Source organism: Chelonia mydas, chromosome 18 (genome assembly GCF_015237465.2).
Source record: "Chelonia mydas isolate rCheMyd1 chromosome 18, rCheMyd1.pri.v2, whole genome shotgun sequence".
Lineage (NCBI taxonomy): Eukaryota > Metazoa > Chordata > Testudines > Cheloniidae > Chelonia > Chelonia mydas.
The window spans coordinates 14122134-14145675 of NC_051258.2; the positions used below are offsets into that span (position 1 = coordinate 14122134).

General features: G+C 55.3%; 2 protein-coding genes across 19 annotated transcripts in view; one reads left to right on the forward strand and one right to left on the reverse strand.

The window, feature by feature from the left end:
• Nucleotides 1-15754, forward strand: part of SAMD11 (sterile alpha motif domain containing 11) — a 180794-nt gene extending 165040 nt beyond the window's left edge. For all 13 annotated transcript variants that reach the window (XM_037880960.2, XM_037880963.2, XM_043531523.1 and 10 more), the window contains 3 exons: nt 6254-6378; nt 11967-12077; nt 15022-15754. In XM_037880960.2, coding sequence (XP_037736888.1) covers nt 6254-6378; nt 11967-12077; nt 15022-15270 — 485 coding nt within the window. In that variant the 3' untranslated portion in view covers nt 15271-15754. The remainder of the gene's footprint in view (nt 1-6253; nt 6379-11966; nt 12078-15021) is intronic.
• NOC2L (NOC2 like nucleolar associated transcriptional repressor) overlaps nt 15456-23542 on the reverse strand; it is an 83911-nt gene continuing 75824 nt past the window's right edge. For all 6 annotated transcript variants that reach the window (XM_007070252.4, XM_027832291.3, XM_043531535.1 and 3 more), the window contains exons 18-19: nt 21227-21355; nt 15456-18669 (exon numbers count right to left, since the gene is read on the reverse strand). In XM_007070252.4, coding sequence (XP_007070314.2) covers nt 18509-18669; nt 21227-21355 — 290 coding nt within the window. In that variant the 3' untranslated portion in view covers nt 15456-18508. The remainder of the gene's footprint in view (nt 18670-21226; nt 21356-23542) is intronic.

The window sequence follows — 23542 nt, forward strand, 5'->3', positions numbered from 1 at the left end:
ATGAAGAGATGGGTGTATTGATACTTCGGTCATCATCCCACCAAGAGGCATCAGAGTGGGTGACTCCCCCCCCCCCCCCCCCCCCCGCAGCTATACGTCCTCCATCAGGAACATCAGCTCTGTCCACAGCAAGAAACCGCAGCTCCTCTGTGGTTATTGTCATGTGCCCGGCTGACCCCTGTTCCGGCAGAGAGGGGGATGGGTTTGGTGAACCCTTGCCCCCGCGACCTTCCGATGCCTTTCCAAAGGAGAGGGGCCAGTTGTTTGGAATCCAACCGGTCTCCCTCCCTGCAAGGTTTAACGGGGTCACGCACGTGTGATAGAGCCGTCACTGAGGTGACTGCCAGCCCGCGGGAAAGCACGTTCTCTCTGTCCTGTGTACGGCTCTTAAAATGGGCTCTGCATCCTGCAGCATGTGGAGGGAGGGGCCCACCGCCGACTCACTGATGCAACACGCAGACCCATGAGTAAAGGACGTCCCAGTGCAAGGTGGGACTTGAACTCCTAGCTCAACCCAGAACCAAAGAGATGCATAGTCTAATGCCTTAGTTGAGCAATTAGGAGCTAGATGCTGCATCCTGTGAGAGTCGGGGGGGCGGGGGGAGGCCTCCTTCTTTATAAATGAATGAACTGGGCAGGATGAGTGCGGCTGCCGTTCACATGTGGGCCATTCGGGAACATCAGCCAGCCAGAAGAAGGAAGCAATTTCTCTGACAGGCAGGTGTCCAGCATAACTATCCCTACTGCTTCCAACAGATGAGGCTTCCTCGTGGGAGCCTTCCCCTCGCAGTCATTTAAAGGGGGATACATGGTTCTGTGCTCTGGCCACCCCATGTGCAACCCTACAGAGCAGGGTGTGGATTGCAGTTGGGAGTCCACCCCCATCAAACTATCAGAAACTAGAATGTGCCCTGTATTATTACTACTTATGATCAGGGCCCCATTTAAAGTGACCCATCCTCTTTCTCAGGCTCCTCCGGTTTCGGGGACCATTGCTGTGTTCGATTGCAAGAGGGTTCCCTTGCTTTCAGCTGGCACCCCGTGTATTATTATGAAAGTTGCGATTGGTGTTGCCTCAGCGGCCCCAGCTGAGATCAGGACCCTGTTGTGCTAGGCACTGGTCGGACACAGAGGGCACGTCTCTACGGAGAGTTAGCGCACGACAGGCTGGGGAGTAAATCTACAACCTTCTACTCTGCCACTTTCTACCTGGCCGTATGGACCCTGTACTACCATTTCCGTAGTGCAGAAACAGCAGTAGATCAGCGTGCACTATGGAACTTTTAGTGCACGGTAGCAGGGGCCACGTAGTGACTGCGTGCGTGGCAAGCGCGGCGCTGTAGATTTACACCCTAGCTTGCCGCACAGTAAGTGGCCATATAGACGAGCCCATAGGAAGAGTCTATCCACATAGACAAGACAGGTCGGGGGCGGGGGGACACAAACTGAGGCCCAAGGCCGCGCTGCAGGTCAGCACGGGAGCTGGGAATAGAACTCATGTCTCCAGAGCCCCTGGGCACTGTCCTGGACCTTGCGATCTCTCACACGTCTTTATGCTACAGGTGTTTTGGGGTGCTTTGATTAACCCGGGTCCGAGTAGCATGACCACAGATTGCCCAACAAATGGCCAGACTTGGCCCCAGGAGGAGTTTGTGCCTGAGGACAGAAAAACAGACATTCTCTTCACTCTTTCCTGTCCATGGGCTGCTCTTGTAGCTCGCAGGGGCCGGAGGATATGCTGGACGCTGTGGTGAGGAGGTACAGACCCTGTCCCAAGGAGCTGACAATCTAAAGAGGCCGGTAGCATGACAGACCCCAGAGGATGGGGAGAAGGGAAAAGAGATGGCTGGAGTCTCAAACAGAACAGGGAGGGCTCCTCTCTTGCTTTGGAGGCAGAGAACTGGTTTCTGTCCCCGATGACAAAAATATTGACGAGGCAGCCGGAGTTTGGTCGATTCCCTGAGCCGCCTCCTGGGAATCTGGCAGCTGCCGGATGACCTCATCTCTTCAAGGTTTCAGCGGAGTTGTGTTCTCGCGCCCCCCTTCCCCCCCCTTTCTACTGGAAAAGGTGAAGGATGGAGTGTGCGGGAGGCTAAAATCCTTTTATTGATCCGCAGTCTGGAGAGCAATTAATGTGAGCCTTCCAGTGCTGCTTCATGACCCGAGCCCGCAGTGGTGGGTGTGTGTGGCGGGGGTGGGGGGCGGAATGGGAGAGTGATAACAAGACTGATTAAACCCATCTGTGTGTTGGCTTCTGGGCCTGTTCTGAGCTGGGGAGGGGGAGGGACGGGCGAGCTTTGCTGCTGATGCTCTTGGCCTGATCAGACGCCTGTGCAGAAAACAGGGTCTGGCTGTCGGGACTGAGGCTCTGTTGGCAGTGAGGAGAGGCTAGATTCTGCGCTAGCTGACAGGCCTGCTGTCTGGGCTTACACATGTCCTCGTGCTAATGCCCAGCTCATGCCCAGTGACACCAATATCCGTGTTTGTTCCCCTCCTCTCAGGCTGCAGTGCTGGGGACTGAGGGCCTGTATTGTCTCCAGAATAGGTATAGCACGGGCAACTCCACCTCAGTCCCCCCTCCACTGCCCTGTCAGCCTGTGTGCCTCAGCTCTGCCCTGTGGAGACTCCTGTTTCTGGAAGGGATGGGTCCAGGAACCTGGGCCTTTCTACCACAGCTGCCCAAAAAGTTGTGGGGTGGGGGGAGGATTATTTAATACCAGCTGGCAGGGGGGTGTTTTTCTGTAGGCACCTGTCCATAAGACCTTGGCAGGGGATGATGGTTTTCACCCTCCTCCAAGCTATGGTCCCATCTGGTGAAATGCTCTGTAATCCGTTATCAGTCCCTTGGATCTTTATTCGTCACTCAGTGAGAGAAGAGGAGCCTGGCTGGGGACAGATGCTGCTGTGTCCCCACTGTCTAGCAGTATCCAGCAATGTGCCATGACCATCAGAGGGAGCTTCCCTTATAGACCTTTGGAATCGATTCCTTATCATCCTTCTATTAACGGCCCCAAAGGTGGGTTTGTACAGTCATGTCCTGAGATCTAGCGGGCTGTGCAATAGCCTCTCTAGGGAAGCAAATGGGGGGGGAAGCGGGGAGGGGCTGTCTTGGGACATTTACGATTAGGCTGATCACTGAGTTAGTTGAAATCCACAAAGCTCTGGGTGTTTGCCACCTCCACAGAGGTGGGGGAAGTTGGGGCCCGGTTGCAATCAGCAGGAGTTTTGATACTGGCTTCAGTGGGGCCAAGATTTCAGCATCTCTCTCTTAACTTCTGTGCTATAGAAATGCTAATAGGTCGGAGCCCAGCGTGCTGGTATTTCCCCTATTTTTCAAGAATGCTTCCACCCGTCAGCCGGAGTGTTTTCCTGGTATAGATGAGGAGGGGAGGCAGACCTTTGGCGATACTAGCTTTCTCTGTGTGTGGAAAATATTACTTGTTGCCCTAGGGCAGGGCTGCTCTTGCCCTGAGTCCTGGAGACAGCAGGCTGACTGCGTGCATGGCTGTGGGCATGGAGGGATAAAAAAATGGATGGGGAGAGGGCTGCCTGGCAGGACTGACCTTGGGCTCAGCTCCGTTAGTGATATCAGCAAGGCTATAAATAGAGCCAACGGGCTCAGTACATCTCTCCAATTCTACCCCAGGAATTGTAGGATCACTGGCAGGCGCCGGCAGGAGAGGGGGAGGGATTTCCCCAAGAGTTACACCAAGACTCACTAGCCCTGTCCCCTGACATCAGCCCTTCCACTTGCGAACAGAGCTGAATGTGACCTTATCTCCATAATCTCTGGTAGGGCTCTGGAGACGGCCTGTGGCAGGCAGGTACTGCCCAGCCTCCCTGTGGAGTCTCGGGTAGTGCCTGTGGCCAGGCCTGGCTGACTGACTGGAGAAGGCTGTAGTCCTTGGCTTGCCTTTGGAAGAAGGAAGTACCTAATTTTAAAGCCGTTGGCTGTTGCAGTCAGATCCCCTCGGAGACGCTTGCTCCGGCTGCAGATGGAGGCGTCTTGCCCATGTGTCGGCTGTGCCTGGAATAATTGAGTTCAGTGTCACTTCCTCTACTTACCGAGCTGCAGCCGCTTTCCCAAAAAAGGAGGGGAAAAATCAGCCATCCCAGTGTCTCGCTATCTTCGATGTAAACAGCTGGGAGTTTGGGTTCCAGAGCAGGGGACAAACCACGAATGAAAACGATAATGTAACTAAAGGGAACTCGTCTGTCTGTCCACCCATCTTATAGTTGGGAGGGAAGGGAAAATGCTGCTCCTCCAGCGATGTCCCAAACTCCTTTGGGTCCTTTCCCCCCCTCCAGTCTCCCTGCAGCATGGGAAAGCTAGTCATTTCCACAGACGCCTTTGTAAAGGGGGATGAAAGTTCAGTGAAGCCCAGGCTCTTGCTGACTGGGAGGAGAAGGGGGTAAAGTGGATCAGAGATTTACGTCCGGAGCATGTGGCGGAGAGGCAAGGTTCTATCTCTGGCTTTTTCACATCACTGGAGGGACCCACTGAGCTTTTGAAGGCCTCAGGACAGCATGTCATGGTGCCACTGGACCCTCTGCAGAGTGTAGCTGGCAGAGAGCCCTGCTCCGTAGGGCAGGGCATGTAATTCTTGCCCGTGCTTTGAAAGGGAGATTGCAGTGGGGGACAGGGGCTGAGGATAGGAGCCAGGGTTTAGATTCTGATCTCCACTCAAGAGTCAGGGAGGAGAAGCTGAGGATCCGTGACCTGGCCTGTAAGGTCTCTGGGGCAGGGACTGTCTTTTTGCTCTGTTTTTGTACAGCCCCTAGCACAGTGGGGTCCTGGCCCATGTCTGGGGCCCCTAGGTGCTACAATCATACAAGTAACCGTAAAATGGCCCATAAGGAGCAAAGCTCTGTGGATTCCAGTCCTCCATGTGGCTGGAGGACAGGACAGGGGATACTCAACCCCTTCTCATCCCCCCACTCCACACCTCTTCAAAGGAGTTAGGAGGGAGACAGACAATTCCAGCCCCTTTTTCAAGTGGACGGATGTGGCTGAGGACGATGCCCAGCACCAAATGGTCCAGAGGATGCTCTGAAACCTCCACAACAGATCACCTCCATAACACGTCACTTCCAGTTATTGGTTGGCTCATGCCCTGAAGCATGAGAGTTGATATGAGAGTTTTACCCTCTCCAGTGTGACTGTTGATGTTCTGAGTCCTGTAAATATCCAGTCCTTTTGAGCATCCTCCTGAGCTCTTGGCCTCAGTGGTTGAATAGGCGGTGAGTTCCACAGGTGAATAAGGTGTTTTCCAAACGAGTATTTTCTGTTATCAGTGGTAAATACGTGGGCGGTCCCCTTGCTCCTCTGTTGTGATCGAGGTGAAGGTGGAGTTGTCTGGCTGGTTTTCTCTCCATGGTTTCTCATTCTCCAGACCTCTGCCCTGTTCCACTCTGGGCTCTAGTCCAGCTCTCTCCTTCCATGTTCATCCCGTGCTGTCAGGCGCTGGGAAGCAGGGAAAGTTCTGCTCTCCTCTTCTGGGATTGGAGCGCTCTCTCTGTCACCTTCCGGCCCTGCTGACAGAGCTGGGACTTGAACTGCTCTTGCGTTTCGGAGGATTGACCTGCCTGCGTGAACCGCACCATGCTCGTATTAGAGCTCCAGTGAGGTTCTTTGGGGTCACCTCCCCATCCAGCTAGACTCTGCCCCAGCAGAGAGAAGGGGCGATATGCATTTAAACCATGGCGAGGGGTGTTAGGCAGCCGGCTGTTTTGGGCTCAGGGGATTTAAAACAAAGGTTTGTTCGTAAGGGGTGAAAATTCTCTCCTCGACACCAGCTCCAGCCAAGCAGCAGGCCACCGGGGCCGGGTGTGGGGGCTTGTTATCATTTGGAGCACGTAGCGGGGAGAAGGGCTGGGGGAGAGAAACTCCCAGGGCAGCCGGAGTTTTTCCATTTTGTGGTGCGTGTGGAGAAATACACCTTCGGGGGGATCTCTCCCCCGCCCCCCCTTTGCTGCAGCTGAAGAACATTAAACACATGAAAAACATTGGAGGGGATTTTCCCCTCCCTCCTGACCCCCCCCCCCCCAACACCTTTTCCGAGCGAGGGACCTCCAGGAGACAGAGGCCCGTGAATTGACCCTGCCCAGCATTTTAATTGACAGGCCATTAAAAATGGATGTGCGGCTAGAGAGAACTATTCAGATCGCAGGCCTGTTGCTGTCCGTGTGGGATTTTAATGATTTATGTTTCCTTCTCCTCCCCCTCCCCCCCCCCCCGCCCCAAACAATCCAGGCGCCATGGGAGGTCTGTTCTTGGATGGGGAGGAGAGCCCTGCGCTGGAAGACATCAGCAAATGGACAGTGGAGGATGTCTGTAACTTTGTGGGCAGTTTGTCTGGCTGTGCCGAGTACACTCAGGTAAATTCACAGCAGCTTGGGAAACATTTGGCGGGGGTGGGAGGGGAAGGGGAAGGGGGAGGGAGAGAACTCGCTCCAGCTCTCCCCCCTCCCCCAACCCCTGCAATCAATCAGAGCAAATGTGGTGGAATATTTAAGAGAGCCCTGCAGGGCTGTCAACTGTCTGGCTTTCCTGTTTTCCTACCGGATTGGGGCTTAACTGCCCCGCTGCCAGTAGATGCCCCCGGGGCATGGAGGGGTGTGTATGTGGCTCGCAGTCAGGAAGGTGGGAGAGGGGGAGGTAGAGGGTGGCTGCTGCTGGGTGGATTACAGCTAGCAACTCCCCGCCTTGGGAGAGAGTGTGTGGAAGTCGGTAGTGTCCCACAACCAACCCGAACACAATGCTGGCTTTGTGCCGGGCTGGCCTGGGGCGTGTTATAATGAGGGACTGGGTACCGGGTTTGAGTGCCGTTCAGAAGGGCCTTTTCTCAGGGAACGCCAGGAGCTGGAAGCCTGTGGCATCTCCACCAGAAGGCAGCACCTGGTTGGCCTGATGGGTTCTCTCTGGTGCCCAACAATAGCTCCGCCACCCTTGAGCACTGTGCCAGCGGGGTGCCCAGGTAAAAAGCCACTGGTACCTTGCACCAGTGGGACAGCTGGGCCAGACTTTGGCCTCCAGAGAGTGCAGTTCAGATTCCACGGAGGTCAGACGGTCTCATCTTAACGCTTGGCAGCACGGAGCGATCTCCGCTCCAGCGAGGGCTCACCGGCCGTGGGTGGTGGGGAGCGCTCCAGGGGCAGAGCTCTGGGAGAAGGGGAGGAAGCTGTGAGAGACCCCTCCCGCACCCACTAAATTAATTGCCACACAGAGTCGTTTTGTTTGTTTGTTTTTAAAGCCTTTTGCAGTGGGAGCAATGCATCCATCAGTGCTGCAGGGTTCATAAAGCCGCTCAGTGTGAGGCTGCTAGGTGGGACACGAAAAATAACCCTGCTTTTTGGCTCCCACGGCTGTTGAAGTCCATTATAAATACCCCATTGAGCGCATGCACGAACAGCAAATGCACAGATTCCTGAGCTGTCTGGGACAGCTCTTTAAAGAGGGCACAGTGTGCTCAGGAGAGAGAGAGTGACAGAGATGGGGGCAGGGGATGAGAACTAAGAGAGGTTTAGCTCAGGAGACTCCAGCTCCTCTTGGGACAGACGCACCCAGACAGGGAACACCAGGGAGATCCAGGCACTAAAATGCAGCTCCTAAGGGGAAGAGGGAGAGAGGACATCAAGGGAATTGAGCTTAACAAAGACCGTTCCCTTGACGCACACAAAGTGAGAGAGGGCAAGTCTGGGGAATCCAGTTGACTGGAGCCCGTGGAGAAGCCACCGCTTGGAAACGATCCGCTTTGTCCACTTGCTTCTGAGCTGCCTGAAAACTGATTTTCAAAAGCTCCCTCCCTTCCCCCCTAGCTCCCAGAGCATCCGGCATCCCTGCCTCTCCCTGAGCCATTCCGGCCAACAACCACACAGCTGAGCTGCTGCTCAGAGTGTAATAACAGCCCAGCAAGTGACCTTTCCTGCAACGGCTCGATCCCCTGCCAGTGTGAGAAAGCCAAGGCCCGGCATTAGCGTTGCTCCGGGGAGCAGGCCTTGGGAGAGCAGCTCAGGCGCCTGGCGTGGGTTTCAGGCTCCTTTCGTTCTCCGCGGGTTGCAATAGTGCTGCACGTTTTCACAGAGAAAAGATCTCCTTAAAGATGGTCCCCTAGGGGAGGGGGAAGCTGGGAGCCGGGCTTTGCCGTTCATTATGGTGGCCGGGAAGCAACGCCTCCCTTCCCGCTCTCTGGGGTGGCTGGCTGCGGTGCGTTCAATGCAGAGTCTGTCCTTCTGTGCCCCCTAACCGTGGTGTTAATCTCATTCTGACAAGCTTCATTAAAACCACCTGTAAGACTGGTGCTTCCTCAGAGCCAGCAGCTGTGCCTGCGAGAGTGCGTGGAGAGGGCGGGTCTGACAGAGATGGGGGGCCTGCGAGTGTGTGAGAGAAGTGGGGGGGCTAGGACCAAGAGTGGGGCTTGAGAGAGCAGGGGAATATTGGGGGGGAAGGGGAGGGACGGAGAAAAGGAAGGGGTGGCCGGAGGGTGTGTGAGAGAGACAGGTTTTCATGTCTGGCGTGGGGGAGGGAAGGGCCGGGGGCGTTGGTGTAGAAAGCAGGCAAGGGATGCCTGGGGGGGAGAGGAGAAGTCAGAGGGCAGGATCGGGAGAGTGCGTGTATTAGTGAGGCGGGGAAGGGGGTAGGTTTCGGGGTGGGGGAGTGTGTTAAACCAGCCCAGATCTGGGGTAACTCACTGGTGGCAGTGGAATTCCTCCGGATTTACACCTGCCTTAACAGAGCAGAGGGTGACCCCACCGCTGCAAGTGTTGAGGGAGGTAGGAAAAGTGGAGAAATCCTGAACACATGCACCTCGCCAAAGACTCGGCCATTTGCACCTCCCAGTGCTCCCTGCGCGCCTCGGGACAGAAAATCCATAGCTGACTGATGGCCTGGCTCAGCAGCACTCTCGGCGCGTAGCAAACCCGAGCCCTGTCAAATAATGGGGCTCACGGTAAACAACCCCAGCACCCCCTCGCAGCGTCCTGGCTGGCAGGGGGCGCTGGCACACAGGGAGTTAAACAGCTGATGCTTTTGTCATTCATCATGGTTGTGTGCTTAATAGGTTTTTACTGTGTGAAAAATCCAGCGTGCAGGGGTGCTGCAGAGCTGTCTGCGTTCTCTCCTCCCAAACCACAACTGCTGGGGAGGTCTGGCACTGGCCCGCACTGTGCTCCCACCAGGAAGCCCAGCAAGAGCTTGGCAGTTACGCTGTGCATTCGGGAACATGTTTCAAAGACACCAAAAAGTAACATAATTGAAAACAAAGTCGTCCTTCCCAGTCCCGATCTCCATCAACGTCCATCTTTGTGTCCCCCACCTGGTGAAGTTAGGCCTCCCAGTATGCTAGGGTTAGGTCTTTGGGGGGCAGAGAGCTGAGCGAGGCAGCCTTTTGGCTCCTGGCCATGTTGGCTCTGTAGGAGGGAAAGAAATCGGTCTATCATGTTTCGCTCGGTCAAAGAGCAGAAACACACACTGCAGCCATCAAGAGCAGCTTTGCAACAGCTCAGCTGCCTCAGCCACCACTGCTCTCCAAGGGGCTGGTTCTGTGATGCAAGACACAGCTGAAAAGGAACCCACTCGAGCAAACTGGAAGCCCCCCTCCCTTAGCTGTGCTGCCCTAACAATGCTCTGCGAAGCAGCTCCGCAACCAGCAGGAGCAGATTCAACTATTAGCCAGCGCCGCAGCCCCCAGAAAGTTCGCCCCGGCGCAAGGCCAGCACTCGCCCTGGCATGTGGAAAAACCTGGCTGGAGTGAAGGGGTGGTTCAGTGAGGAGGAGAAAATCTGCATGTGCCCTGTGGAACCCAGGGTCCGCCACTGAGCAGAAATGGCTCGGTAGCAAATGAGAACAATGACTGAGTGGTGTTTTACACTCCCGCATTGGAGCGGCAAGCACTGAGCCAGCATTAATGGGACAAAGATGCTGGCAGGGAGATGGGTACAATTACATCCCCACTTTAGAGATGGCAAACAGAAGCACTGGGGAGGGGGGTGTCTTGTCTGGGGCAGGGCTGGGGATAGAACCCAGGCATCCTGACTCCCTGAGCTGGGCTTTTACCACAAGGCCTGTTAAAGGACAAGCTGCTGCTTGAGCCCATCCGTCAGTGTGGTGGGGGCAGAGCAAACTCTTCAGAGTTCTTTTTTTTCCATTCCGTTTTTTCCCCTTTCCTTGGGAATGGTGTCTGGATCGAAGGGTGTTTAGGGATTTGTATAACAGAGGTGTGTGTATTTGTGTGCATGTATAATAGAGGGGTGTGTGTGTGTGATTATAGATTATATATAAATCTATATGATAAAATTCCAGGATTGTCACTCTGAAGCCTAGAATGTCTGTTGAGTCAGTGTGGAGCAATGGAAAAGCTACAAACATGGCCGAGCGCTCGTTTTGTTTAGAATGTCACCCCCTCACTGGGATTCACAGCCTGGTACCATCCAGTTTTTAAGTTCTCAGCTGTTTTGGGCTTTTTTACACACACGATTTTCTGAATTACACCTGGGCAACAGCACAGGCTTCAGCTCCTAGTCACTGTAACTAGATAAGTTCCTGGAGGATAGGTCCATCAATGGCTATTAGCCAGGATGGGCAGGGATGGTGGCCCTAGCCTCTGTTTGCCAGGAGCTGGGAATGGGCGACAGGGAATGGATCACTTGATGATGACCTGTTCAGTTCATTCTCTCTGGAGCACCTGGCACTGGCCACTGTCGGAAGACAGGATCCTGGGCCGTTCTTCTGTTCTGACTGTCTGTGTTGTAATGTCACTTCGGGTATTCTAATGGGGGTGGTGGGTGTCTGAGAAACCCACTGCCCCACATGGGAGTCACTAGTTACCTCTCCGTTCAAAGGGGCAGGTCATTTTGCATCGTTACTGCTGCCCGTCTAAGCTGGGAGGTTGTGCTCATTTGCTTAGCACAAAACCCTGCCCCGCTCAGTGCAGCACCGAGGGGGTGCATAGATTTTTATCTAATTAATTTAAAGTGGATGTTAGCACAGATAAAAAGGCAGGACAGAGTGTGAGTGTCGTAGCTGAGGCATGGTTTGTATGCGGCACACACTGTCCAGCCATCTGTCTGTCGGGCATGTGAACAGTGTTTAGGGCCTTGGTTTTGTTTAAATCAACCCTGAACACGTTATTTCCCGGCAGTGGATGTTTCTGAGAAGAACGTCTTTGACCGGGAAATCAAATGTATAAGGGTACTTTGGAGGATGACCGGAGCCTTTTTAGATTATTCGGAAGCCCTCTTTTGTGTGGCGATGCAGTGGTGGGAGGGGACTCAGTCGTTATGTGCAGGGGTCCTACAGGACCAGGAGAGACCTTTGCAAAGAATCGTCAGGGCAATGTGTGGGATCTGGAAAAGCAACCACATTCTGGTATATGCCACCACTCTGGATGTGGCCGGAGACCCTACGAACATGCTTCATACTCCCAGCTGTTGCTGGCCTGGTAACTGCGTTGCTGCGGCCCTGGGCTGGATTTGAACTGAGGTCGCAGGGCCAGTGTACGTTAAGGCGGTTTAGACCGGTGTAGTTACAGCAGTGTAGCTAAAGACAGGGCGTGCCCCATTCCAGGCCTTGAGCAGGACTTTCCTTGCAACTGCTCCTCGTGGCTGCCAGGAGCTGCTGCGGCAGCAGACCATGGAAGTGGGAAAACTCTGCACCGTCAGCAGAGGCTTTGCCGGGCAGCGCACGTACATGGGAAGCAGCGGTTGGGTGGTGAAGTTCCCCAGCTTTGGGGAATGCTCTCGGAGCCCTGTAGTCTCTTTGGGGCAGGGGCTTTCTCTTTGTTGTGGGTTTGTACAGCACCGAGCACACGGGGGTCCTGGCCCAAGACTAGTGCTCTGAGGAGCTACCGCACAACAAATACCTCAGGCTAATAAACTGGTTACTCAGCTTCCGTGCTGCCCGCTCGAGGCATGTGATGTGCCCTGTGCTGGCATTTGTAAGCATGGTGGTGTGCTTTGGTTGTCTGCAGGTATTCAGGGAACAGGCTATCGATGGTGAGACGCTGCCTCTCCTGACCGAAGAGCACTTACTGAACAACATGGGGCTCAAACTGGGACCAGCTCTGAAGATCAGGTCACAGGTAAGAACACCACTGCAGCCGTGGTGGCTGGTGTGGTCAAAACGGGGGCAAGTCAAAGCTGCATCTCCTGCTCCTCAAGCTCTCTTACAATATGGGTGAAGGCCAAAACGCCAGGGAGCTCAGTCTAGTGGTTGATCTGCAGCACCAGGAGCTGGGTTCACAGCTCTGCACGCTGATCGTCAATGATTCAGGCAGAGAAAGGTTAACCCCCCTTCCTTATAACCCGCCCCCTCCGCGCTGTGTGTGAGCAGGCTTAATTCACTAGCATGTGAGAGCTTTGAGGGAAGGCACTACAGAAGTGTCACCAGCACGCTTGTCTGTCAACACAGCTGTATTTAGCATGCACACACCAGGGTCACTCCCAGATGCAATGTAGACACACACACACCCTTGGAGGCCGGGAGGGCTGAATCAGGCCTCTGGTTGATTAAAGAAGGTGGGGCAAAGCCTACTGTGCCCCCACCGGAGGCAGTGATCACTCATTCTCAGTCCCCCTCGGCCATGGTTTGGCTGACAGGCCCTAACCCACCCTGCTCTGAATGCCAATGGCAGACTCAGAGGGAGAGGCCAGATTGATGATAATTAACCAGCGCTTTCCTGGGATTTAGAGCCATTTGTTCCTGTTCGGGTCAGTGTGTGTGAACTGTCCAACAAAATTCATCTAATAAACACAAATGCTACAGGGTCTAGTATAAAAACACCAGGGGGAATCTTTTTTTTGAAGGGAAGTCAAATGTAGTTTATGAAGGCACCTGCAGTTCTAAATCGAGGGTAACGTTAAAAGGGAAAGAAACATTTCTAACCGGTATCTGTAAAAACAAAATGCACATGGACCCATCCATTTGCACACACGTAGATGTATTGTTGGAAATAAAACGTTACGGGAATGGGTGTTTAATATAAATTCCAGTACCGGAATGGTTTATATCTATATAAACCATTAATATAAACTCCATAAAATGTATATACAGTAATGTATGTAGACATTCATTACTGTCTTACATGCACGTGATGTACACAAGGGTATACAGACATGGTACATACGTACGCGTGTTAATTTATGTAAATAACCATGCTATAGTCACACACACGTTTAGTTTCCCTTACCCACAAGCTAGACATTTGTTATATTATGTTAAAACAATCAGGGTAACTTTATTACTTTCCCTGCAGCCCTTACTGTTTATGAGGGGTCTAATAAAAAGGTTCTGTGGGCAATTGTTCCCTGTGGATCAATTCGCTCGGAAATAAAACTCTTACGTTTCTTAAAAACAGAGCACTCCAACTCGCTCACAGACGGACTTGGTTTAGATTTTTGGGGGAGGGATGAGATTCAGTTTTAAGCCCCCCCCGACAGAAACCCCAGCCTGTGTTTCTATTTAAGCTTAAATGCAAAACAGCTCTGTAGGCACAGAAACAGGGTGCGCACTTTGGCCCTGGTTGGGAGGTGAGCACTACTGCAGGGGAAGTTTCTGTGCCCCTGGGGCTGTGCAGCCTTCTATGCATTTGACAACAGCTCCCTCGCCCCGCCCCCCCCCCCCCAATGGAAAACTAGGCATCCAGGAGCTCAGCACCTTCCCAAGCCACAGCACACGCCAGGACGCTCCTTTGCCTTGGTGCAGCTCCCAAGCTGTTTTCAAGTTGGGCTGGCGGCAGGAGAGAGACTCGTTGAGCGAATGTAGTTAGTATTTTCCACAGCAAACAGGACTGCGAGGGAGAGGAAATGATAGCAGGTATCTCCACACATCCCTGCTGCGGTCTGCAATGTCCTGCTTGCCTTGCATGCCCCTGGTTCCCCCACCCCAAAAGCAGCAAGCTACTCCCCTGGGTGGAGTGTAGCAAGCAGATGGTGCAACTTCCCAGGAAAGGGAGGGGGGGTCCCAGCTCCCTGATTTGGCTTTTGCTTCAGGGCCAAGGGGCTGTATGCACCACACCTTGGTTCATACACACTGGTTCTTTAGCACAGTCCACTCTCCCCATATAGATGGGGGGAGAGTAAAAGGCAGAGTGCTCCTCTCTTTTCCCTACCCCATGCCTCTTGCTATAGCCCACATGCTCAGCAGGTAGCCAGGAGCCACTCTTCTTTCTGGGGCAGTATGGAACTACTGTCCAAAGGAGGCAGGTGCTGCAGGACAGGCTAGGAGCGAGAGACAAGGGCCTGAACGTGTGCGCTCTGTAAAGAGGAGCGAGAGGTAATTACCCAGGCTGGACTTTAGGCAATGCACGGCCATTAATGCTCCTGCACCTTGGCCTCGTCACTGGGTGGGGAATGATGGGCTCAGGATCTGCTTCCATGTTCCTGCAGTGGCAGATTGGGGGCGTGAGTTATGCAGAGCAAGGTGGGGGCTGAGTTTGAGGTGTTGAACTCCCACAGGTTTGACAGACTAGTCTTGTTTCAGAGCAATGATGTGTGACTGTGTTACCACTGTCACAGGAGCGGCTGTGTCTGTTTGTGTCTTCCTTCCTGGCAGGGCTTTTGTGTGGGTCAGTGCAACAGCCCCAAAAGCGCTCAAACCAGGGTTAGAGGCAAGGGAATTGCCAGGGAAAAGGAGCTGCTGGGGCCAAGGAGGAGATGAGCCAACAGACACGGCTACACAACACCTGAAATTTAGCAAAAAACAATATACACACACCCTGGTCCCTTGTGTAAGTTTGGCCACCCTCTACTAGCAGGGAAAGTGAGCTGGGTTTAAAGTGGGGCACAGAGGATGGTCTTCTCCCCGTGGCTAATGTTCCATGGGCCTGCTCTGGTTTTGTTTTCTGGCACAGTCCCTGCACCTGTATGATCAATCCCTCCTTTTCACACAGCCATGCTCACGCGGCAGCTTGGCCAGAGCATGGTACCGCCCTGCCTCCTGCCGTGCTTTGTTTCTATGGCCCAGGAACAGCGTATGGTGCTTCCTACCTCCACTGCCTGATAAGCTCTTTCTCCTGCTTGTTTTAGGTGGCCAAGAGAGTTGGCAGGGTTCTCTACATGGCAAGCTTCCCCATGGCATTCCCCCTGCAGCCCCCTGGCTTACGGCCTCCAGACCGAGACCTGGCGCCCGCTGAGCTCCGCCCATCCTCTACGGGCAGCGTAGCCTCCCCGTACAGCAGCAGCCTGCTCCCTGCTAGCCGCATCTCACCAAAGCAGGAAAATGGAAACCCCCCATTAATGGCTGGAATCAATGACACCACGAAACCGCCATCGTAACTGCACAGCCGCTCGACTCCCTCCAGTCCTAAGACACAGTGTGATGAACTCAACATAACGAGTGCGAGAGACGAGGGGACCCTCTCCCCCAGCCTGAGGGTCAAGGAAAGAGGGAAATGGGGTTGTGTGTGTGCGCATTCACTTTTGTTTTGTTTTAAAAAACCCACAATAAGAAAAGAGCAAAGAAGGGGAAAAAAATCCAAAGATTTATTGAAAGCAATTCAAGGGGGAAAAAAACGGGTTGAGAGAAATCTGGCCGTGCTCCCTCTTGCCTGCTTGTCCAAACCCAAGGGAGAGCAGCGGGCAGAGATGGGAATGCTCATCTGTTTGCCTTCGAGGGAACACAGCTTTGGAGAACTGCTGGGGTGACCCTGCCCACCAAGGCAGAGAGCCCCGAACTGTGAGCAAACCAACCCCCCACCCCCAAAACTGTACTCAGCTCTTTGTTCAGGTGTCTATGCATCTCTAGCAACTTTTAAACCAATACCAAAGACAGACAAAAGGCAAGTTCCGGTCCATGTTTACTTCAGTGCGGATGGTACGGCAGAGGTGGCTTTGGCGCTCTCCCTGGGGCAGGGGGTGCTGCCCCCCATGTGCCACAGTGCTTTTGCTGCGCACAGAGACACAGACTATGGTGGCATCTCCTTGGCCCCAGCCCCTCCGGGACTTCGGGGGGGACGGGGACTTTCTTTTGAAGAAAACAAACAATAGCAGAAGGGGTGTGGTGGGGAGGGCCCCCCCACACCTGTGTGTGTACAGCAGACTCACTCATTGATACTGGTTTTTGGTTGTGGAGGGGTTATTTTCTTTTAAAGCCTTGTTACAGAGGTGGACGTAGTTGCACATTCTGGCCTGCTGAGGCCTATGAGACAGGTACCTGTGCGTGCCCATAGGAGGTAGGGAGGTCAGGCAAACCAGAGGGTAGAGTTTTTACTACTGTGAAGAAGACGGTAACTCCTGAGGTGACCTGTAACTTGTACAGTTGTGAACAACAATCACACATGGTACTTCGCGCTCCTGCTCTCTCTTTTTGTTTGCATGTGCTACCGTTTTTCTTATAAAAAATAGCTTGGTGGTACATTAGCTTCTTTATCTTGTAAAAAACAATTGTCATTATTCATCCCATCACAATAAATGCTTTCCAGCAATCAGTTTAAATAAAAAAATCACAAAGGGTCCTTGCTTTCCCCCTGAGAATGTCTGCTCCGTGCCTACCTGCTAGCTGCTGCTGGAACAGATCTCCCACCTTGCAGTCATGCTAGGTCTGTGCTCCTGGGGGCTCCAGCAGCTCTTTTGCATTAAACCGACTGCCCCTCGGGGTCAGGAGCTGGGGCATGTTTTGCTTCACCGGCCACAGCTACTGCAACAAAGACTTTGGCACAGAGGAGTGATGGGAGGGAGCGCACCCCATAGTGAGGTTACGAGGCTCTGGTTCTGGCTCGGCAGCAGGTGAATGAGGAGCTGGTCAAGAATGTATTCGTGTAAAAGTTTCTTGCCAAAAATAGGGTTTAGTTATTAAAAAAAAAAGGCAGGGGGACATTTGATTTTTGGCTGGGAAATGTCAAAAGTCATTTTAAATTTTGACAAAACAGCACAAGGTAGGTTTTGGCTGGGTTTTTATCCTCTCGGTCCAATCCAATGGCAGCCGGGGGGGGGGGTGGGGGTGTGTGTGTCTCCACTTTAACTTTTATGCAGTTGGAAAAATGAGCATGTGAAAATCCTCGTGCCGAGGGCCTTTGTGCCAGGCTTGCAAGAAGGTGGAGGGGGAAATGACCCCTCAGTGTCTGCCACTAGTTTTTCACCAACAGTCCCTCAATCTCATCAGCTGTTCCTAATCTAAACCCTGCCCTAGGGAAGCAACCTTCCAATCGTTTCCTTCCATTTCTCAATCTGAAAGTTTCATGGTGATGCTCATGATGGGCAGCGCCATGCAATGGCTGGAGCACAGGGACCCGCAGGGGCTGGTTTCTAGCCCTGCCCGAGGCGCGTCACAGCCTTGCTGTGGGAGAGTTTGCCGGGAGTGTCTCAGAGGAGACGTATAACAGGAACGTACTCACTGTGTGTGCACAGACCAGCACGGGCCTCACTGTCAACACCCACAAACACTTCTGAACACCATGGAAGCAGCAGGTGCCCGGCCTCCGGGGAGCCCTCTCCTGCTAAGGCAGCATTGGAAATGTTTGAAAAAATCAACCACACTCCTCCAAACCTCAGAGACGTGACTTGGTCCTGGCGCCACACTTAGCATCTCAACACATTTTCCTGTCAAATCTGCTCACTTCCCAACCCTGCTGCAGCTGCCAGCCCTGCAAACTAAACATGGGGTCTGGGATTCAAGCTGGCATCTCCTCCCTGGCAAAGGCAGCTCTGCAGGCTAAAGTCCTGCCCCCCGTGGGGGTGAGCTGAAGGAGGCACCGGAGAGCCTGGAACTGGAACTTGGTTCACAGCAAGGTGGCTGGTGTGAGAGCCAGCCCAGTTTGCTCCCCGAGACCTTGTGCCGGAGGGACAATATGAAAACCCCTCTCGTCTCCGAGGTAAGGAGCACAGCGCTGCCAGCCTGTCTTCGGTGGGGCCTGGCCAGCAGCACCTCCGGATGCAGACGAGCAAAGGGGGCTCGGAGCGTAGCAGCCCTCCCTGGGAGGACGCGTTCCACTGGGGTGAACTGGGGTGCAGGCCCTTCCATTTCCTTCGTCTGCCAAGTCAGCGTGATCATCCCTGGTCACCCCCACAGCTCGTGTGCGCGGACACAGCTCTGAGCTGCTTTTAGTGACGGTGGGAGAAGTTTCCAAAGACCGGGCAGCTACAAAGACCCACCTGATAAGCACCCCGTGACCAGCTTGGCAGAGTGCCCAGCCCATTGGTGAATGGCCGCATGAGCAGAGGAACCTGTCCCTCCCGGGACTGAACTCTGCATTATTTAAGGCACTGGAGTTTAATGAGGGCTTTTTATTACCTTTGCTGAGCAGTTGGACTGGTCCTGATGTGACCACACATTTCACTGCGTTCCCACAAACGTAACTCTGGTGGAAAAGGTCCAGGCAGCATCTCTGCTGCATCCATGAGAAATTCTGCCCCGCTAGGGCTGCCCATCTCATGGGGCTCCTACCTCCTCCTTTGGGGATCACTTGAGGCTTCCCCTTGGCCTACTTTGCATCACGACCAGCTTTGATTGTCAGCAAGGGCACAAGCTCGCCCTCCTAGGCGCAGAGGGAGGGAGCCCAGAGCATTTGCAGAGTCTTTAGTCACCGGCTAGGTCATCAAAGTAACTGTCATCAAGGTCCTCCACGATGTCCTCCTCCCCTTGGGCCAGCAGCTCAAGGTCGGCCGAAGACAGCCGCCCGGCATAGGCCAGCTGCTTCTGGGTCCCCTCCGAGGTGGAGGGCCCCTCCTCAGCTCCCCCTGCGGGCAGAAAGAGCAGAGAGGTGTAAATCCCATGCTACCAGAAGGGGGCAAGGCAGGCAGAGGAGGAGACCCATCACTAATTAATCACAGACGCTAATTAACTTACCTACCGGTGCTGCTACAGCTCCCAGGGAGCGCAGCGTTCGAAGCAGGGAGGGGAGAGGGAGCCGAGCAGAGCTCCTAAGAAACCCTGAGCCCTCTCCTCCCAGTTCCCATTAATCCAGTCACTTTTCCCTCTTGCTGATTTAGACTGGGGGTTGTGGGGCTTGGGAGCCACAGAGGCTCCTGACCCCAGGCTGAGCCCCTGGTCCCTTTGAAGGTATTCGTGAGCTCCATGCAAAGCAGAGCTGGTTTCCAAGGACTGTGCAGAACTGCCCAGTCCCCCCGTAAGGCAGGCTACATTCGGCTTCCTCCCACCACATCCACAGGGACCCCCGGAGCCAGGGCTGCTCGGTGCCTGGTTCCTGGGCTGTGCTGGCCACAGACACCAGCATACTGCAGAGCTGGAGGCCAGCTGGGTCTTATGCCCACTTCCTCCTCTCGAGAGCTCCCAGGGTGGGGAGAAGTCGTGCAACACGAGTCAGTGGCCGGGGCGCTGCCAGCAAAACCCACTGGCCTGGCAGGAGACGCTCCAGTCCCTGCAGGCCACGCTGGCCATTAATGCTCATTAGCACTTCTGGATGGTGCCTTGGAAACACCAGCGCACCAGGGACACGGAAAGGCCTCCCCCTGGGGTCGTGTGAGCGCCAGATTTCTTCTCTCTCCGAACCCCTGGGGGGCTGAAGCCTGGATGGCCTTACAGCAAGAGCTAAAGAGAAAAACCAAAAACAAAAGAGAGAGAGAAGAAACACAAGTGACCTCCCGGCCTCTCTCCACCCTCCGAGAGGGACAAACCTCAGCCAAAGCGATCGGCTGGACACAGCCAGGAACCAGGCAGCTCCGGGAGAGCCTAGCCCAGCAGGCACTGGAGGCTTTCCTAAACTGCCTTTCGCTGTTCATTTGCATGCGGCCCCGCTGGGGCCAGAACACGACCCTGCAGCGGGAGCCGGACCTGTCCATGCACTGTGCTCTGGGAGACAGGACAGCGGCATGAGGAGTCCTTTGGGGCACAGCACCATGGTACGGGGCCTCTGTCCCAGCCCAGCTCTTCCAAATGCTCCCGCAGCCCAAGGGGATGGGCCCCTAAGGCCTGGGGAAAGTTCCCTCTGGGACACTCTAGAGCACCTTGCCAGCCAGCTGGGGGGCCTCCCCACCTCCCTTTCAGTCCAGCCGGGTGGGGCCAATGGAGAGAGCACTCCTGGAGCAGACAGGAAAATGTTCCCAAGCATTCTGCCTTCGCAGCATTGTCCCGTCGTGTATCTAATGCCCATCTAATCTGGGCACTGGCACGGGGATGCGTGTGCCAAGCCCCAGCCATCTGCCATGCCAAATCAGACCCATTCTGGGCAATGCTCTGCCTTAGACTCCCCCTAGCTAGCAAAAAAACCCAACCTGCCGGTCCCAGGAGACCCTGCAGCCGCTTCCCATCAGAGCCCATATCAGCGGGGTTTGGGCATCGCGGCGCTGGCTCTTCCACTGCTCTGCAGCACTGAGATCGCGCTCCAGCCCCCACGCTCTCAGAGATGGCAACAAACTGGGCTAAGGTGCCATCAGGCATGACAGGCCCTGGCAGGCTCGGCTCTGCTCTGCCAGCTGGGCAGCAGGAGTGACGGGTAACGCTGCCAGAAGAGAGCTACTGAACATACGCCATGGGACCAGCGCCGACCAGGCTGCAGAGAGACGTGGGGCTCTGGGCCTGAGCAAGACAAGCGGCTGGCCATGCTTCAGGTTCTGGCTGCCCCCTGGGGACCCGGTGGGCAACCTGGTTCTCTGCGTGCCCACAGGAGCACAGCTGGAATAAACTGCTGTTTATCCACTGGGGCCAGCCAGAGAGGGTGCCCTCTCGCCTGCACATGTCCCCCTCCGGGCACCAGCTGCTAACGGAGAAGCACAATCAGGACACACGCTAGGGGTGATCCTGGCACGGATGCAGCACTGGTCCGTGCACGCAACCAACTCCTGACTAACCGCTCCACAGCCGCCAGACGCGCCGGGCGTCTCGGCTACAATGCCAATGCCCCAGCCGCTTCGGCCAGCTGCATTCCCCCCCCCGGGAGAGAATCGGTGGCCAGGGGGTTAAGCAGAAAGGAAAAGCATCACCATGGCTCTGCTCAGGTGAAGTGTTAAGTGCTCGCTGCCCGGGTAGAGCCTGGAAGCCAGGCCCTGGTGGGGAGGGGGGCTGTGCGAAGTTCATTTGGGCAGGTGGCCCCTGAAAGGAGACGAAAGGGACCAGCAGCCTGTTCATCCACCTGAAGCCTGAGCCTGAACTGCGGGACCGAGAACCCTTCCCATGCCCCCTGCCTGGAGCCGTGTGCCTCACACAAGGGGGCTCTTTGCCTTTCTCAGCGAGCTCCCAAAAACCAGGCTGGAGGACAGGCTTGAAACTTATAGACCTGTCCACATTTCCCTTTCCCTTCCCCTCGCGATCCCACACTCCTCCTCCCGGGCTGCTCACCCTCTGAGTCGCTGGCGTCCTCTTCCTCCTCGATTTCATACGCGCCCTCTTCGTCGTCATCCTCGCTCATGTCCGACGACCCAGCTGGGCTCCCCGCGGATCCCTGCGCTTTCTTGGCCTTTGATTTTCCTGCAATTCATTTGTTTTTGGATTACACAAACATCCCGGCCGAGGTCCCTCGGGGCAGGGCATCAGGGCCGTGCGCACCCTCCCGTGGGGTGACGGGGCAGACAGGGAAGTGACAGGGACAGTACCACAGCCATGTGCCCGCTGGCTAACAGCCAGATGGTATGATCGGCTGCACTGGAGAGGCCAGAGTGAGGAATCTGCATGCAGAGCTGAACTATATAGACTCCCACACAGCTGCAAGGGGAAGGGGCAGGGAGTTCATCTCCCTCTGGGGCCGGGTGTGACAGCGAAGGCCCAGGTGTGATTACTGCTAGGTATTCATGTAGCACACAGCGGCCTGCCACGGCTCAGCTCCCGCCGGGGTTGGGGAGACAGGGAGGAACGCCCTGCACGAAGAAATGGCCCGGACGGCGATGGACGAGAGGGAGACAGCTGGGAAGCGCAAGGAAGTGCTAAACCCTGAGACAGTGTCCAATTCCCCTAAGCATCCGCAATCTGTGCGTCACCGGGAAGAGGGCGGGGGAGGAGAGACACACGTGCCCCGCGAATGGGAAAAGCATCAGGGAGGCAAAGCCTAGGTCCTGGCATTGTTGTAGAGCCCCCAACATCAGCCCCCAACCTCCCACTAAACCCAGCGATTTACTGCCCATTCCCATCCCCTCCGCCCCAGGCCGCTGGGGGAACCGTTTCTCCGCGAGCCATGGGACTCCACCTGGCAACCCCGCTGGGCACCGTTCCTCTGTCTGTGCTCGCGGACCCCCGGCGCCAGCCGCTGGCCGGTGCTACTCAATCAGCTGCATTCAGAGAAGTTGGTCGTGAGTGCCCCTCGCCGCCCCCTCCCCCTCGCTCCCCCTGAACTGAAACGGGGCTGCCTCCGGCCTCCATTAGGCTCACTGGGTACCGAGACCATCCGACCAATGGCGCTCAACCTGTCCCCATGCAGCAAGCTCCCCCCGCGGGCAGGCCAGGCAGAAGATGGATAGCCACGGTACCTACCCCACGAGATAATATTGATGGGCACCTGAGAAGCCTATCTCTGCACACACAGGACCAGGTAGGAACAAAAGCTCACGCCCATTCATCACGGAGCGGGAGCAAAAGGAGCTGTCAGCGTGGGTTCACGGCGCTGAGCGCTCATCTGATAGAGACCAGAGGAGCCAGCTCAGCTGCTGAGCCCAGCTGGGAGCAGAACTGGATACCAGGCCTTTGATTGATGTCCCCACTTCTCTGTGCCGGGCTCAGGGCCTGAAAGGAGCACTGACCAAAAACCCTCCCCCGCCAGCTCCTTTGCAACAAAGGGATTTCAGTCGTCTGGCTTACGTTCCCGCAGCCCCGCTGCCGGCACTCGACGCCTGTTCGCGTAAGTCTACACAGAGCTGGCAGCTCGAGGAGACAGACCCGGGCTACTCGGGCTCTCAGCCAGGGCTGCTGGCCTCACTCGCCCCCCCCAGTTACATTTCTACATCTAGTGCACTAGCTCGACGGGTGTAGCCGGGGTATGTCCGCCCGAGCCGGAAGTTACAGCTCCAGGGGCAGACGGACCGTGAGAGCGACCTGTTTTACCACCGTGTCTGGCTAGAGCTCACTCCTTCCATGGCACTCAACACCCCAACTCCCAGCCCCGGGGAGGGGGAGGGACTCAGCACAGGGCCGACCCAACTTGAAGACTGGGCTGGGTCATGACCTCACACCACAGCCCGGGGTAGCACACAGCTCCCGGAGCAAGGCCCGAACCAAACTGTGACCAGTCGCCATCTGGTCGCCCTAGGGCAGGGAAATAATCGGTGCCCGTCCTGGAGGTACAGACCGTGCATGGGGGGAGCAGTGGCCAGGAAGCAGAAGGTGGAATCAAGGCTGAACCCAACTCCATGCAGTCAGAAGGGCGATCCAACGCCGAGGGGGAGTCCAGAGCCTCTTCTCCTTTGGGAAGCTGAGAGGGGCGGCCAACAGCAGACTAACCCTAAGCACCAGCGTAGTGCCCGGATGCTGAATGTCCCTCTGCCAGCACAAAGCTTGCATAAGCCAGAGGAGCAGCGGTGCCGGGAGCCCTCTGCACACAATTCCTCCTCCACCCCGCCTCCTCCAGGAGTCCCAGCTGACTCGACTTGGAGATACTCGCCTGACTTTTAATACAATTGGGTCGGAAAGCAGGCGCTGTGAAGTCTGCATTAGTCACTTTAATGATGA